Raw genomic sequence first — 15,838 nt, 5'->3', positions numbered from 1 at the left:
ATAGATTATAAATGCATCTATATATTCAAGATTTCTCGAAAACATTACATCATTCTACTTTTAAAAGCGAACCGTTACATTTCTTCACTGACGCAACATACAGTCCTGCATAAAAAAAAACAAAGGGATCATGGTCCTCGTACACAACAGGTGAGTCAGCAGGTGGGGTGTTTGCCGACGCGGAACCAACACTGCTTACTTCACCTTATTTCCCGTCCCATTTCACTTTTGTCATATGTGTTTAAATACGTTATATTAGAACACATTTTTCTTCAAAAAAGATGAACAACCGTTTACTTAAAGTGCTAGCACGAATTACTTGCTATTCGATCTGCATGGTTGAATTATTTTGCATACAGTATTCCCGAGTGACCGAAGGACATGTTTCCCACCCCCACCTTGCTCGACCTAATTATAATGCAGCGGCGGACTCCGGTCTGCGGGCCGACATTACGGCAGTGGCCTCCGCGCTTCACGTCCATCTGCCGCGCCATGGTCTGCGACGATGGGCTTCACGGCTCATCGCCCGCACTCCCGCGCAAGTCGCTTCGGAGACTTGCATCCACGAGGGGTTTCAAAACACACTCGGACTATACCTGGATACGCGTATTTGAGGGTCTCGAACCGTTCGCAGTAGACGCTCCAAGCAAATTAGTGAGAGTGTCTACCAATACCAGTGTGGAAGAAGTTAATAAGAAACTGGGCTTTAGTGAAGAATTAACGCTGTGGTTACAAATTGGTGGTGAAAAGTCGAAACGTCTAGAATTAAATGAGTGTCCATTAAAAATTCAAGAAGAGTTTCTAAAAAAGCTTGGATGGAGATCAGAAGCACGTCGGTTACGGTTTGCAGTGGACCCTGAAATGAGACATAGCATGCGTTGGTGTGCCGGTCCAGCCGCTCGATCAAGTGGAATGTTTCAATCTGGTACCGTGCATGTTCTTAAAGGTCACGTATTTCCACAATGGAAACCACGTCCTGCGCAAATTGTTGGATCGCAACTGCATATTTTTGGTTAGTACCTAAGTATCATGGCTTATCTATATCTACTCAAATATGGGACTTGGGTCTTGTTGGAAGAGTGACTAAAAATTCTGTTTATTTTTAGGGACGTCATGGGAAATGATCGAATTGAGCGGTGGCAGCATCGAATTTTGCCATCCTAAAGCACAGAGATTAGTTATATGCATTAAGCCTCGTTGCCAAGGTAGCACCTTGGTTGATGGAGGAACAAATCATCTGTTTCTCGGGTTTAGCACCGTATGGGAAAGAAATATGTGGTTCTGCTGGTTAAAAGAGGTATGTACCATACCAAAATATAGCTTTAGTTATCCGTATCGAGACCCTTCATGAATTTAAAAAAAGTAGCACATGTGTTATCACACATTTATTATCGCCTAATTCATTCGTGGTCTATAAAAGCAAACTTTCATTAAACAAAAGAAGGGGAAAGGTGCATAATAAGTCACTACTCTCACTAATCTTATGTAACATATATAAACTTAATACATATATTTCAAACCGTACGTAACAATCCAAAATAATAACACTTAGATGTTGGATATCAAACTTAATGCAGTTTTCATTTAGAAGTGTAATTAGGTATACCAACATGTTTTTATCACAGATAATATAATACTATACTAGGCTTTCATATATTAGAATTTGTTTCAATTTGAAAGCCAACAAGCTCTAGATAGGTACGTTAATTTCAATTATTTGCATTTCATTTCGGTCACGTTGTGGGGTAGGAGTGGATGATTGGGAATTTGATTCCGGTACACTTCTCAAACTAACGAACCGACCGCATCGTTTACAAATTACCTACTAGAAATCTTTTCAGTAACCGACTGTTTGACATTTCAATGTTTATTTTCATAGGGCTGTGCATATGAGATTTTGTTATTTACATATTTAAAATCAAATATTCTTCATTTAATAATTTAATTCTTAACCAGTGCTTTTATAAATGCGATTTTGATAAAAATATAGCTTAGCCAAACTTTGAAAGGAGATTTTAGTGTTTACGCCAGATACAATAGATATAACCATACGAACAACCTATCAGAGTGAGTTGTTCTCATCCGATTGAAAATGAAAAATAAAATTTAACAAACTTGAAAATGATTTATGAGTCGTCACGAATCTCGATACATAAAACATTGCGTGCGCATTACCCTGTAAGAAATGTCACGCTCGAGATAAAGAACACAGTAAGCGGGGCAGGCGCCGCACACCGAGAGCAGTCAAAACGGTCCTTAGCATTTACTTAGACGTGCTTTATTCTATCGGCGAATCGAATCGCGTATTCCTCACACAAAAAATCCACGCCGTGCAAAAAATACACCGCTGAAGTGATTCTCACTTGCATAAAAAGTCAAATATAGAATGTCCGAAGAACTGCACAAGGCCACTCATAAGTCACATAACAAGCAAGCACAGCCGTGACCGGAATAACAAAACGGATAGGAGTTATTAGATAGTCTTTGGGAATAACAATGGTTTTGAGTTCGACGGCCTCAATGTATTTACGCTTAAAGCTGTATAATCTAACCACAAATGCGGCTGCGTTGTAAAACTTTAATTTCGCCCACGATATGGGCGATATCAAAATGATAGTCGAAGAAGAAGAATTTGATAGTTTGGATGTGTTCTGTCAACAAAGTGAAGATGTTTTCTTGGATAGTTTGGAACCTTCTATTTACAAGGAGAAGTATAACTCGGTGCGTGAAAAATTGACTAACAAAACCGTATTAATATTCATAGTGTTTATTAAATTAGCATAGTAAATTGATGCACATTAAACGGATGCAACAGTTCACTTCATACATGAATTCGGTCAATACCATTTACACTTATTTGTCTCAACTGCGTACATGAAAACTCCCATTCTGATAGTTAATAAAGTTGTAACAAGTACCTACTTATTACTATTTTATATGACGATTCATAAGTGCTTCTAGAATTACTTAAGCATAGTACTTCTAATTGAATAAATAAATGTTTGAGTTTGTGCTGAACAAATTATTTTTACTTAACATTACACAACGTTTTACAGGCTACCCAAAGCACGCAACCTCCAAATGTACTGGATCTCAGTGGTGGAGGCAAATCCTGCCTGGGACGGGCTCTAGCGCAGCACAGCTCTGAGGGATTTGCCCTTAGAGTTTTGCGCATGCGCGGGAACAGCATGCACAGCCTGCCTCCACAGACATGCTCGCTCCAGGCACTAACACATCTTGATATAAGCGATAACAAGATTACAGAGTTACCCAATGAAATATGTCGACTTTCACAGTAAGTTTTTATTTTTGGTTTACCTTGTTTATATCATAATCGTTTCATATTTTAATTAGAAAAATAAGAGGATTTATCAATTGTTTTTTTCTGTAGGTTTGCGAATAAATTATTTTTATAGCCCAGTTACATTTTTCTGTAAAGCCATTGAAAAATAGACGGATGTCTCATAATAGGCTCTTTAGTACTTTATTACCCTATATTTTGACAACTACTTATATCATAGTCTATGAAAATAAAGCCTCTTCAAATACCATACTACAATAATTTATTTTATTTATAAGTGAGATTTAAGCAGCGATAAAATTGTTAATGTAAGACTAAAATAATATATGTATCTAAAAGGAAATTTATCATAAAAGCGAACACTATTGATTTATTATACACATGGAGTATTCTAGTAGACGGTAACATACTCCGTACATAGCTATTATGTATTCTGTTCCTTAACGCTCGGCCAGCAGACCGTAGCACTTACCTCTCGTGGCAATCTGTGTTCGAACGTTCTTATAAATGCAAAATTGAATGGTATCTAATCCATTGATGAGCGCAATAAGGGAACGGAACTACGAGTACCTTTTATACATATCATTTTCTCTAAAAACTTTCAAAGCCTTGTCTGTGTTAATATATATGTATATGAGCTAGTGAAATTTTATCTATTTAAGTAGGTACTCTATGTCTGTACAATTTCGCTTGCTATGGTCATGTGTATATGTTTAAGGCCATATAATAAATGTTGAAGAGTATTCATTTCATTATTTGTTATTACAATATCCTCTTATCCAAACTTTGTGCAAAACTCCAACGTACTGTTTCAAAATTGGGATATCAAGGTTTATAGGTCAGTATTATAATCGTTCGTAATCTTACATCACTTACATTAAACGCTTGTGAGATGCTAATTGACGGCACGATTTCCGTTGTGTGCCAATTTTTTTATATGAGTGCCCGTGCGTCGGGGACTAGGCTATCTACATCAATGCAGCCAACCGTAGAGTTACGTTCACTTGCCGTCGCAACCCTCCTTATTGATGTCCTTGTTTACGTTTGGAACAGTTATCAGTGGTTTAGCTTGTATTATTGTTAGAACAATCTTATGAGCAGTACGTATGTTATAAATCATAGAACAATCTTAATGAGTTGAGAGTTAGGTGATGACAATATAGGTCAGAGGGAATAAGTCCCTTTTTTGATGAAATTTTATACTACTGGCCTTGACTTCGCTCGTGCTTATTGCAATAGTACGTAGGCCGTAGCACTCTGGGATCTCGTGCAAATCTATAAGTGAAAGAATTTTTGAAATCGGTATAGTAGTTCCTGAGATTAGCGGAATCTAACAATCAAACTCTTAAGCTTTCAATTATAACTAAATATACCATCCGTATTCACGTCTTTTTTTTCTTATAATTGTGCACTTATAAATAAACATTAATCATTAACAAAGAATTTCCGCAATGATAGAAACACAATTATAAATAGGTATTATATCTTTCAGTTAATAATAAATATTTGAGAACCATCAAATCAAAACATTTAATCCTTGTTATCTCTGTAAGTTACCACAATCGAGAGTTTCGTACAGGAAATTATTGGGCGTCTCATCAAAATAAAGCTAGGTAGGTACTCACGGAAAATTAGCTTGATAGTAATCAAGTGCAAAAATGGGCGATGGATCCTGAACTTATAAAATAATTAGGGGGCATATTATGTATATCCTAATTCATAAATTAAAAAAATACTTACAAAAAATAAAGATGCAACGGAGGGAAGGCAATAGTCCGTTTTCTTATGGGCATGCTTGTATGGAAAGGTATACATTTTTGAGTAAAGCAATGAAATTTGGTTCGAATGTTGTACTCGTCCACCTAAGCCCAAATCGCCTGGTAGCCAGTGTCTACTCCCCGGCAGAAGGGAGGGAGGGGGGGTTATAGAACAGAGCGCCCGGCGCTCGGAAAAAAAATTCTGGTGGATTCATTTGGCCCTTTGAGTCGAGTTTGGTGTCGTTATCAGGTAACTAGATGATGCCCGATTCATTCCCCATACCAGTTTTTTAGGGTTCCATAGCAAAATATGTCACAATCTTTAAAATAATAAACTTTTGGCAGTGGCAAAATCCAAACAAACCAGTATATTTTTATATTTTTGTATCAAACTTGGTTTATAAAAAAATAGTCTCTGAAAGGCCATTTCATGCAGATTATAAAAACATTAACATGTAACATATATCTTACCATTTTCAATGTGAAATAAATTATAGAAAGTACAGGAACGTTCGTCAGCGCAGCGTAGGGGACGGCTAATAGACCCGAAAAATAAGCAATAACATAAAACAAAAACCAGTCAAGTGCGAGTCTGACTCGCCCATCGAGTGTTTCGTACTTATTTGTCCTATACCATGTTATCTTGTCTGGTAGGACCTGGTTAACTGATACACACACACTTTCGTCTTTATAATATTAGTGTGATTTTTAATCATCTTTAAATTATAAATGAAGTCAGGTAACATTGTTAAAAATAAAGATATATAATAATAGAACGTTTTTGTATTAATAATAATGACAACCACCTCCACAATTACATAATTCGGTACATTTGAGCTGGCGTATAAAACACTTCAATCTGGAATTGCAAGATTTCACGCACCGACATCTTATCAATTCAAAGCTTCACTTTTCTTTGTACTTCAGATGGGCAAGGAATATTTTTATTTTTTTAGGTCCCTAAATATATACAGCCTGTAAAACTGCCCTTAAGGTGTGTTGTTTAAGGGCAGCTTCTGTGGGAGGCAAATTTTCGATTTGCCTGTCCGTTTTTGTTAAAAATTTGTTTGCGACCCTCATTTACTGTCACAGCGGGGTACAATGTGAAAAACAAACATGTACTTATAATAATTATAAAAAAAATATAAGTTCTGGATAAGAGTATCCTTAAAATATCGTGACCGTCCTTACCTATCATGCATTGTAATCACAAACTTTTCAATTTCACTGTCTGCATATTTGCCACTGTAAAGTGCTTCAAATCCTCGTGTGACATTCGGATATACCTTCCATACCTCAAATGCAGGTGTACCTATAGTTCTTTTATATGATATTCTTTCTATTCTATTACATGATATTCTGTACTAGCCATATCTGTCGACTGTTCTTAACATTATTTTGGCTACTACTAGGTACTATATCGTGTGTTCCAAAGCTAGAAGGTCTAAAAGAACTATAGGTACACCTGCATTTAAGGTATAGAAGGCATATCCGAATGTCACACGAGGATTTGAAGCACTTTACAGTGGCAAATATGCAGACAGTGAAATTTAAAAGTTTGTGATTACAATGCATGATAGGTAAGGATGGTCACGATATTTTAAGGATACTCTTATCCAGAACTTATATTTTTTTTATAATTATTATAAGTACATGTTTGTTTTTCACATTGTACCCCGCTGTGACAGTAAATGAGGGTCGCAAACAAATTTTTAACAAAAACGGACAGGCAAATCGAAAATTTGCCTCCCACAGAAGCTGCCCTTAAACAACACACCTTAAGGGCAGTTTTACAGGCTGTATATATTTAGGGACCTAAAAAAATAAAAATATTCCTTGCCCATCTGAAGTACAAAGAAAAGTGAAGCTTTGAATTGATAAGATGTCGGTGCGTGAAATCTTGCAATTCCAGATTGAAGTGTTTTATACGCCAGCTCAAATGTACCGAATTATGTAATTGTGGAGGTGGTTGTCATTATTATTAATACAAAAACGTTCTATTATTATATATCTTTATTTTTAACAATGTTACCTGACTTCATTTATAATTTAAAGATGATTAAAAATCACACTAATATTATAAAGACGAAAGTGTGTGTGTATCAGTTAACCAGGTCCTACCAGACAAGATAACATGGTATAGGACAAATAAGTACGAAACACTCGATGGGCGAGTCAGACTCGCACTTGACTGGTTTTTGTTTTATGTTATTGCTTATTTTTCGGGTCTATTAGCCGTCCCCTACGCTGCGCTGACGAACGTTCCTGTACTTTCTATAATTTATTTCACATTGAAAATGGTAAGATATATGTTACATGTTAATGTTTTTATAATCTGCATGAAATGGCCTTTCAGACACTATTTTTTTATAAACCAAGTTTGATACAAAAATATAAAAATATACTGGTTTGTTTGGATTTTGCCACTGCCAAAAGTTTATTATTTTAAAGATTGTGACATATTTTGCTATGGAACCCTAAAAAACTGGTATGGGGAATGAATCGGGCATCATCTAGTTACCTGATAACGACACCAAACTCGACTCAAAGGGCCAAATGAATCCACCAGAATTTTTTTTCCGAGCGCCGGGCGCTCTGTTCTATAACCCCCCCTCCCTCCCTTCTGCCGGGGAGTAGACACTGGCTACCAGGCGATTTGGGCTTAGGTGGACGAGTACAACATTCGAACCAAATTTCATTGCTTTACTCAAAAATGTATACCTTTTCCCATAAGAAAACGGACTACAAGGAAAATTAACAACTAGAAGTTTTAGCAAACATGCACAAAAAATTAGAGGAACCGGTTGCATAATTAGGGAAACATGATCGATTGCATTGAATCATAGATAAGCAATACTACAATGAGCATAATGTAACATCGATTGTATCCCGGTATTGCGTTTTATTACCAAAGACATGTGGGCAGTGGGGCGGCGCGGCGCACGCGCAACCTGCGGTCAGTCTTGCCGCCTTCTCATATCGTACATACGTAAATAAAGTTCAGTGTTACCTTATTTTATTTGTGAATTTTTATTTTAATCAAAATATATAAGCGTAGTAAAAGTGAAGGTTTTGTGCGTAAAGGTATTTGTAAATATTCATATTTTGTACTAAATAGTAGTGTCGTTATGTTTATTTATTTGGTGAAATTGTTTTCATGAATATCATGTCTATTATAATACTTAATCGTGGTTACGTGAGCTTGGTTACGAAGATTAGTTCTTTTTCAGAATCATAGTTGTTGTATTTCACTAGATCCCGCATGCGACTTTGCGTAATAGATAAAAAGACCTACTTTATATGCCAAATGAAGCCAATATTTTAAGATATAATGGGTGAAAGCTGTATTCAATTCAACATAGTAATTTTTTGCCTGAATCATGCACCAATGTCTAGATAGATAGGCAGAAAAAAAAATATTCTTGCTTAGATTTACATACCATGCATACAAGTGTCGCATGTATTGTTTTATTAAATAGAAATAAATACCATGCTCTAATAGAGAGGCAGAAGAAAGAAGAGGGCAATATCGTGCATAATTAAATGACCCATGTTGCCCTAATCTATACAAATATTATAAAGAGGAAAGGTTTGATTTTTTGTTTGTTTGTTTGTTTGTATGAATTGAATAGGCTCCGAAACTACTTGGCAGATTTGAAAAATTCTTTCACTGTTGGAAAGCTACATCATTTCTGAGTGACATAGGCTAGGTTTTATCCCGGAAATCCCACGGGAACGGGAACTATGCGGGTTTTTTTTTGAAAACGCGGGCGAAGCCGCAGGCGGAAAGCTAGTTATTATATATAGATAACAAGGAATATTATAATATGTATATGTATTGTACACATTCAGTATTTCTTATTTCAAAACGTTTCCTTTATATCAAACTAGATTTCCGCCCGCGGCTTCGCCCGCGTTTTCAAAGGAAAACCCGCATAGTTCCCGTTTCCGTGGGATTTCCGGGATAAAACCTATCCTATGTGTTAATCCAAGTTACCCTCTATATGTGTGCTAAATTTAATTGTAATCGGTTCAGTAGTTTTTACGTGAAATAGTAACAAACATCCATACAAACTTTCGCCTTTATTATTATAAAGGCGAAAGTTTGTATGGATGATACATATTAAGATTCCACAAATTATTATCGTGGCATTGAGGGTTGGGCAAAGAAATGTTTCAAGTAGATGCATTGTTTAATGTTTATATTATAATCTGAGAATATAAAATATTTATGATTAAGTACCTAAGTACAATAAAATTGTTTGTAAACTAATGTCTTCAGACTAGACTCGATTTCAATATAGAATAACAATGGCACGGTTATATTATATACAATTGTATATAGTAATTCATATAGATCTCGAATGTTGTGAGGTCAATTAAAATCTTAATTTCTTTATTCACGGTTAATGACTTTTTAGACCAAATAAGCATATATGGCCACTCTCTGAACGAAAACTGTATTTATTTGTAAGTACTTGGCCATTTTTATTTAATTTGAAACTCGTTTGAGTATTAGGTTAATTATATCGATATGTAATATTATTTATTGCGTAAAAACAACATATCCAATTAAAATATAATAATCAACATGTTTATGAACAAAAAATCTTGTCAATTATTTATAATCAAAACAATTGCTATATCGTAATTGGTTTAAATTGACTAATATTATTTTTATGCATAAATATATTTCGAAATATTATACGTTAATAATACGATACGCAGGTTATCCGGTTTTAAAAAGCAAAAAAGTCTTCCTTTATATGCAAAGTAGGTACGAAATTCGATATGAATAACAATCAACATTTGTTGTTACTATAAATTATAATTATTAAATTAGCATATCGATAACCACATATTTAATCTCTATTTAAATTAAGTATACCTATCTAAGTAGCCTACTATGTAAGTCTCTATTTCCTACACAAATTTCTATGTGTGGCAATTACCTTACTGAAGTCCCTAATTTTAGGTATATGGTTTGCCTGGCAGAGGTTTAATTGATATCTGTACTTTATCGAATACTAGCTACTTGTCCTGACTGCGCCAGATTTGACCCAATATAAAAAGCCTCCTCGGTAAAGCCCTTCCTAGCGGCAAAATATTTTTAACCCTAATAAAGTCGGTTTTGAGTTTATTCATTACATATACAGACCTCTCCTCCATTGTTATAGTTAAGTGTTTAAACGTCATACAAAATTGAATGAAGCCTTTTATCTTTTCAGACTCGAAGAGCTTCAAGCTAGCGACAATGAATTGAAATCTTTGGACTGCGTTCTACGACTTCCCCGATTGAGAATAATTGTAGCTGCACGAAATATGATTACTAATTTTGGGGTAAGATTTAAAATTTCAATTGTTAGACTTCCTTATTAGAATTTGATTACTATAGTAATTAAATAATTTTTAAAAAATTCGTTAAACTTTTAAACTTAACACCTAAAAATAATGACGCTTGGTCACAATCCATCGAAAGTCAAAAATCTAAACTATTTAAATATGTTTGTTGCCTAGTATGCTTAGCATGTTAGTTGATTCTTTGTGACTAGAATATCCTTACAGCAGTTGATAGGTGGTATGTGGAATTTGATGAACGCAAAGAGGATGTAATTATTAACGCTATCTCAACTGTTTTGTACATATTCAATTGTTTTGAAGCTTTAAAATGTTGATTGAAGATTGATCAAAGCGATAATCAGGAATACCTTCAGAATTTCCGTAAAGTTTGAGGTCTTTTGTCTTCCTCAGGGGCGAGGACAGACTTACATTACTTTAACTTTAACAATGTTAAATATTAAATTATAACTATAATTATTATACTTATAAATAAACTACGATTCCAATTAAAAATATTTTTTCTTATAATAATAGTTAAATTTTCGTGTTATATCTATGTATGCGTATATTTCGTGTTATATCTATGTATCTATCATATATATATATATGCGAATGATGCAATTTTCAGATAACTAACAATAGATCGAGTCCGGGCGATGAAAATAAATGCGACCACCGAGCACCACTTACAAATGTCGATCTTCGTCACAACAGGCTGAAAGGCAGCGTCATTTTGGGCAATTATGAGGTAGGTACTTGCTTAATTTAATCTATGCAGAGGTATTTAGTTCATCGTATCTTATTTTCGTACAAAGTAATGGATATAACTATTTGACTAATTATAGAGAGATTTTTTATTTAGATAAGAATATGAAAACGAAAGTATCTAGTCTTTATTCTATTTGTAATAAATCCATGTAAATATAATGACGCAAATAAAAAGATAAAGCTAAAGTATATTTTGATACAATTTTGCAGCTACCGCCTCAGCGTCTGACGTAATTTTAAATCTGTTTTCGCTCGCATAATTTTAGTAGTTATTAACATTATCTGTATAAATTCGATGTTGTAGACTAGATTTCACCATCATGTGCTATAACTTAAGTGTTTAACCATGTCCGTGTACCCATGTTAATAAATAATATTAATAGACCGAAATGTCCTACATTCCAGCATTTGGTGACATTAGATGTATCGTACAATGCAGTGGAAGTGCTAGTGTTGTCCTCCCTACGCGGGCTTCGGGAACTATACGCGTCTCACAATGCGATCCAACACATGGCTCTGCACGGCGCATCACTACGGGTTCTACGAGCGCCATTTAATCGTGAGTTGATATCTTTATACTGTTAACTTGACATGTTGCTAATTTATAGTTAAATATTAGGTGTTATCTGTTCCAAATAATGAGGTTTCTAGCTTTTATTTCATATTAATTTGGTTTGACCTTAAACATAAGTGAAATATAAGGGTGATTCTAAACCTAATAAGATGGACGAAAAAATGTTTTGTTTTTTTATATACTACCAAGTGTATGTTATCTATAAGCGTAGGTACCTACATAAATTAAGAACTCTTTGATATTTTCTTTCACAGATTTGGAGAGTCTGACAACAGCGGTCCCACCGATTAACTTAGTAGAAATTGATTTATCTCACAACAGATTAACCTCATTACCACAATGGCTCAGCGGTTGTTCCGATTTAACAAAATTGTACGCGAGCAACAATAATCTCTCCTCACTTCCTGAACATCTGTTCTGTAGTGAACTATCGAGTCTTAGCCATTTACATTTAGCCCATAATAAAATATCAACCATACCTTCGATGCCCAGGTTAAGATCACCATTAAAAGAACTACTACTACATGATAATTGTATACAAGCGCTTCCAGAGAACTTTTTCTCAGTTTGTGATCGATTAGCAGTACTAAATCTATCAAATAATAGATTGAGTAGACTGCCACGTATCAGAGGTGTGTCTTCACACTGCCTAGAGAGGCTATATCTAACCGCAAACTGCTTAAATGATGATGCAATCGATGTTATAATCACATTTAGAGGACTGAAAATATTACATATGGCATACAATTGCCTAACGAGTTTGCCGGAAAGCTTTTTCAACTTCTGGCCAGAAATAGAAGAATTTGTTGTATCTGGAAATTCCCTTACCAAACTCCCCGATAGTTTACCTCAGCTAAACAGCATAAGAGTTGTGCGTGCACATTCTAATAGATTACGTTCAGTACCTATGTTTGCGTGCAGTGCTTCCGTAAAAGTCTTAGATTTCGCACACAATGAATTAGATAGTATTGATTTAAGACTCCTTGCACCGAAACAGTTAAAATTCCTAGATATTTCTTGTAACAAGAAACTGCAAGTGGACGCATCACAGTTTAATGCTTATAAATCCCAACGTCCGCTCAGTTTAGTGGACGTTACAGGACGCAATACCACGGCATGGTCTCAAAAAAGTGCTTATCATGAAGAACTAAATGGTACTACTCCTTGGGTCACAGGATTCTCAGAATGTCCAAATAAGTCTCTTCAGTTATCATGTGCACAAATAAGGCTGCCATCATTTTGTAATAGAGAAGGATTATTTGCTGTTATAGACGGTGAAAATGATACAGAAGTAACAAAAATACTACAAACTTGTTTACCTGGTTTACTTTTAGAGGAAAAGTCTATTAAAGAAACCGTAAATGAATATATGAAATACGTTGTACTATCTGCTCATAGGGAATTAAAAGAGAAGGGTCAAAGAAAAGGTGCTTGTCTTATAATGTGTCATTTAACGCCAATAAATACTCCTGATAGTGCATTTGGTCATACTGCAAGAACTTATAATATGAAATTGGCAAACGTAGGTGACACGAAAGCTGTCTTAAGTCGAAGAACTGGGCCTCTTTCGTTAGGGTCAGAAAATAATAAGCGACTGGGATATTCAACGCGCTATCCGAACTCAGTTCCGGATCCAGATGTTATACAAACTGTGATAAAAGAAGATGACGAATTCCTTATACTAGCCAATGGAAAGTTTTGGAGTGCTGTTACAGTGGATGCTGCAATTAATGAAGTAAGGGCGGAACGTAATCCTGTTTTAGCAGCTAAAAGATTACAAGATTTAGCTCAGAGCTATGGCGCTGAAGATTGTATATCTGTAGTTATAGTTAGATTCGACACAGTGCGTTCGGACGTGGATTTGCTTATGAGAGAACTGCGTCAGACAATCAATACTACGAAGCCTGTGTGCCGCTCAGATTGTTGTTGTTCCCGGTTAGAACCATGCTGCCATTCAATATCTCCACCTAAATCGAACAGTGACCGCTCATCGCCTAGTGGACAAAGTGATAGACCCATTAGCGAAGCAATAAGTCAACAACATTATGCGAGCGTTAGATCTCAAGCCAAAGCGACAGACAGAAAACCTCGGGGCGGTGTTGCTAGAGCTATTCGCGTTCGTGTAGAGGAAGATAAAGAGGAAAATAGGAAGCATGAGGAAATTCCAAACTCCGAGGAGCAATTTAAATGTTGGGAATATATGCTTGAACAAAATACACAAATGATATTCGATAAAGAATTAGACAATCTATCTAAAGGAATTAAATCTGTTAACGGCAGTTTGAAAACCGTAAAAGGGTTATCAGGAAGTAGTCCTCAGCTCCACGTAGCTGGCAAGCAATCGAAACTTCCATTCCTCTCAAAACACTTCGGAAGCGCAAGATCTTTTGGTGCTCCTCTGAAACCAGAATTTCGTTTCGGATCTGGTCGAATGCCAAACTGTGGACCAAACGCTGCTTATTTTGGTTCACTTCAACGGCTCATGCCATATCATTTAGAATATGATTTTGCTGTGATACAAGAAAAATCTGCCCAATCTCAGGATTCTTTAGATTTAGAGGGACGAATGCAGCAATATTGGGGCGTAGCCACCACAGAACTCTAGAAATATATTATGTAAATTAAATCTAGTTTTTTCCTGTAAATAAAACTTGCCTTAATTTAGCACAATATGGTTTATTATTTACATATACATTAATATAACATAAATGATATATCTCTCGACTAGATTCTTTGCACAAAATGTTATATCTATGGACTTACAAGTGAGCTAGTCTTAGATTTTTTAATTACATTTTTCTATTTACAATAATTGTGACACATGTGATACAGTTGTAAACATTTACATAATCAAAGTACCATTCAATATTCTAACTTAACAAGTATTAATATCTAGTTTATAATGTCAATGATACAAACAAGGTAAGGGTACCAATTTGTACCTAATTTACTATTACTGATCAATAAAACGTGACAACAGATTTAATCCCTAAGTAAATTAAAATATTCTGATAAAAACTTTACATTTACACTTAATTATATACACAAAACGTTGAATTAAAACTGTAAAACTATAGATAGTGTTTGATTAACAATTGGCTATCGTACAGGTTACTATTTACAATGATAAGGTATATCCGTATCACGATTTGTCTTTGAATTTAAGTTATTTCTATATGACTGTAAATGGAATGGTACTGGAATGTTCATAACATGCTTGAATCCATTAAATTAACTTGCTATTAGACTATTGGGGGTTAAGTCACAGTTCACGTTTAACAACGAGTTCGAGCGGTTGCAGGGCGATCGGTGGGCAGGGCGCGGGGAGCGGCGGGGGCGCGAGGTGCGCGTGCGCCGGCGGCGGCCGCCGCTAGGGGTAGCCGCGTGGCGAGTAGTGGTGCGGCTCCCCGAGCCACGAGTCCGGGGAGGGGGGGAAGTCCGGGTACCCCCCAGCGGCTGGTGATGACGAGCTGCTCATGTCTGATGCTCCTCCGGTGCCAGTGCCCAGGCCACCGCCCATGGCTTGACCTAAGCATAGTTGTTCGTGAATAGCTTTGAATTAATGGAAAATGTGTGATGTCCGAAGTTAGCTTTTATTAATTCCAACTACTATGAACTATCACGTTATCAATCATAAAATATTAATTTGCACAAGATTTGCACACAAAAAATTTAAAGTTTAATAATTAGGGTAGAAAACTTGGCGAACCTTCTTAAAGCATAACTTTTTGCTAGTAATTATTATTAATAAATAATTAATCAAATTCTACCGACCTCTAACTTTAAAGGCAAGAATTATTTATTCAAGTGAATTCATATTCTATCCAATCTATATAATACTTACTAACCAATCTAATTATTTAAAGTGGTGAGTTAAGTACTATTTAAAGCAAGATAATAATAGTTCCTAATACTTAGTTGAAACACTATCAATCTTCCATGTCATTAGTCTATATATTATGTAGATATAAAGTAGATTAAAATATTACATTCACATAAATACATAAATGAATCTCCTCTATACATAGCAAAAGTAAATTAAATATACTGGAGTGAGTAGGTGGCGTTATAATAACTATTGTTTCTATATGAAATATT

The 15,838-nt window shown here is 35.4% G+C and overlaps 2 protein-coding genes across 5 annotated transcripts in view; one reads left to right on the top strand and one right to left on the bottom strand.

The window, feature by feature from the left end:
• Positions 1-366: 366 nt before the first annotated feature.
• On the top strand, positions 367-14,410 carry Phlpp (PH domain leucine-rich repeat protein phosphatase). Of its 2 annotated transcripts, XM_089704600.1 has the most exons (7): positions 367-1,012; positions 1,107-1,297; positions 3,057-3,295; positions 10,287-10,398; positions 11,027-11,146; positions 11,572-11,725; positions 11,995-14,410. In XM_089704600.1, exons 1-7 carry the CDS (start codon positions 382-384, stop codon positions 14,343-14,345), a joined length of 3,798 nt encoding a protein of 1,265 aa, XP_089560726.1. In that variant the 5' UTR covers positions 367-381; the 3' UTR covers positions 14,346-14,410. The 2 variants fall into 2 exon arrangements, with proteins under 2 accessions (XP_089560726.1, XP_089560732.1); XM_089704606.1 differs by lacking the exons at positions 367-1,012; positions 1,107-1,297 and adding an exon at positions 2,268-2,721.
• Lim3 (Lim3 homeobox protein) overlaps positions 14,401-15,838 on the bottom strand; it is a 43,578-nt gene continuing 42,140 nt past the window's right edge. For all 3 annotated transcript variants that reach the window (XM_089704619.1, XM_089704630.1, XM_089704638.1), the window contains exon 7: positions 14,401-15,268. In XM_089704619.1, the coding sequence (XP_089560745.1) occupies positions 15,111-15,268 (158 nt within the window). In that variant the 3' untranslated portion in view covers positions 14,401-15,110. The remainder of the gene's footprint in view (positions 15,269-15,838) is intronic.

This window comes from Colias philodice, chromosome 2 (genome assembly GCF_061535455.1).
Source record: "Colias philodice isolate Cphi_HAF_F1 chromosome 2, ilColPhil1 Martin Lab GWU primary, whole genome shotgun sequence".
Classification (NCBI taxonomy): Eukaryota; Metazoa; Arthropoda; class Insecta; order Lepidoptera; family Pieridae; genus Colias; species Colias philodice.
This window is presented reverse-complemented; position numbering and strand designations above follow the sequence as displayed.

What these genes read in the sequence shown, in the direction of transcription:
- Phlpp (XM_089704600.1), top strand. Translation starts at nt 382, where the DNA reads ATGTTTCCCACCCCCACCTTGCTCGACCTAATTATAATGCAGCGGCGG. An exon ending in ATCGCAACTGCATATTTTTG is followed by an intron (nt 1,013 to 1,106) that starts GTTAGTACCTAA and finishes GTTTATTTTTAG; the next exon opens with GGACGTCATGGGAAATGATC. An exon ending in TCATTTTGGGCAATTATGAG is followed by an intron (nt 11,147 to 11,571) that starts GTAGGTACTTGC and finishes CCTACATTCCAG; the next exon opens with CATTTGGTGACATTAGATGT.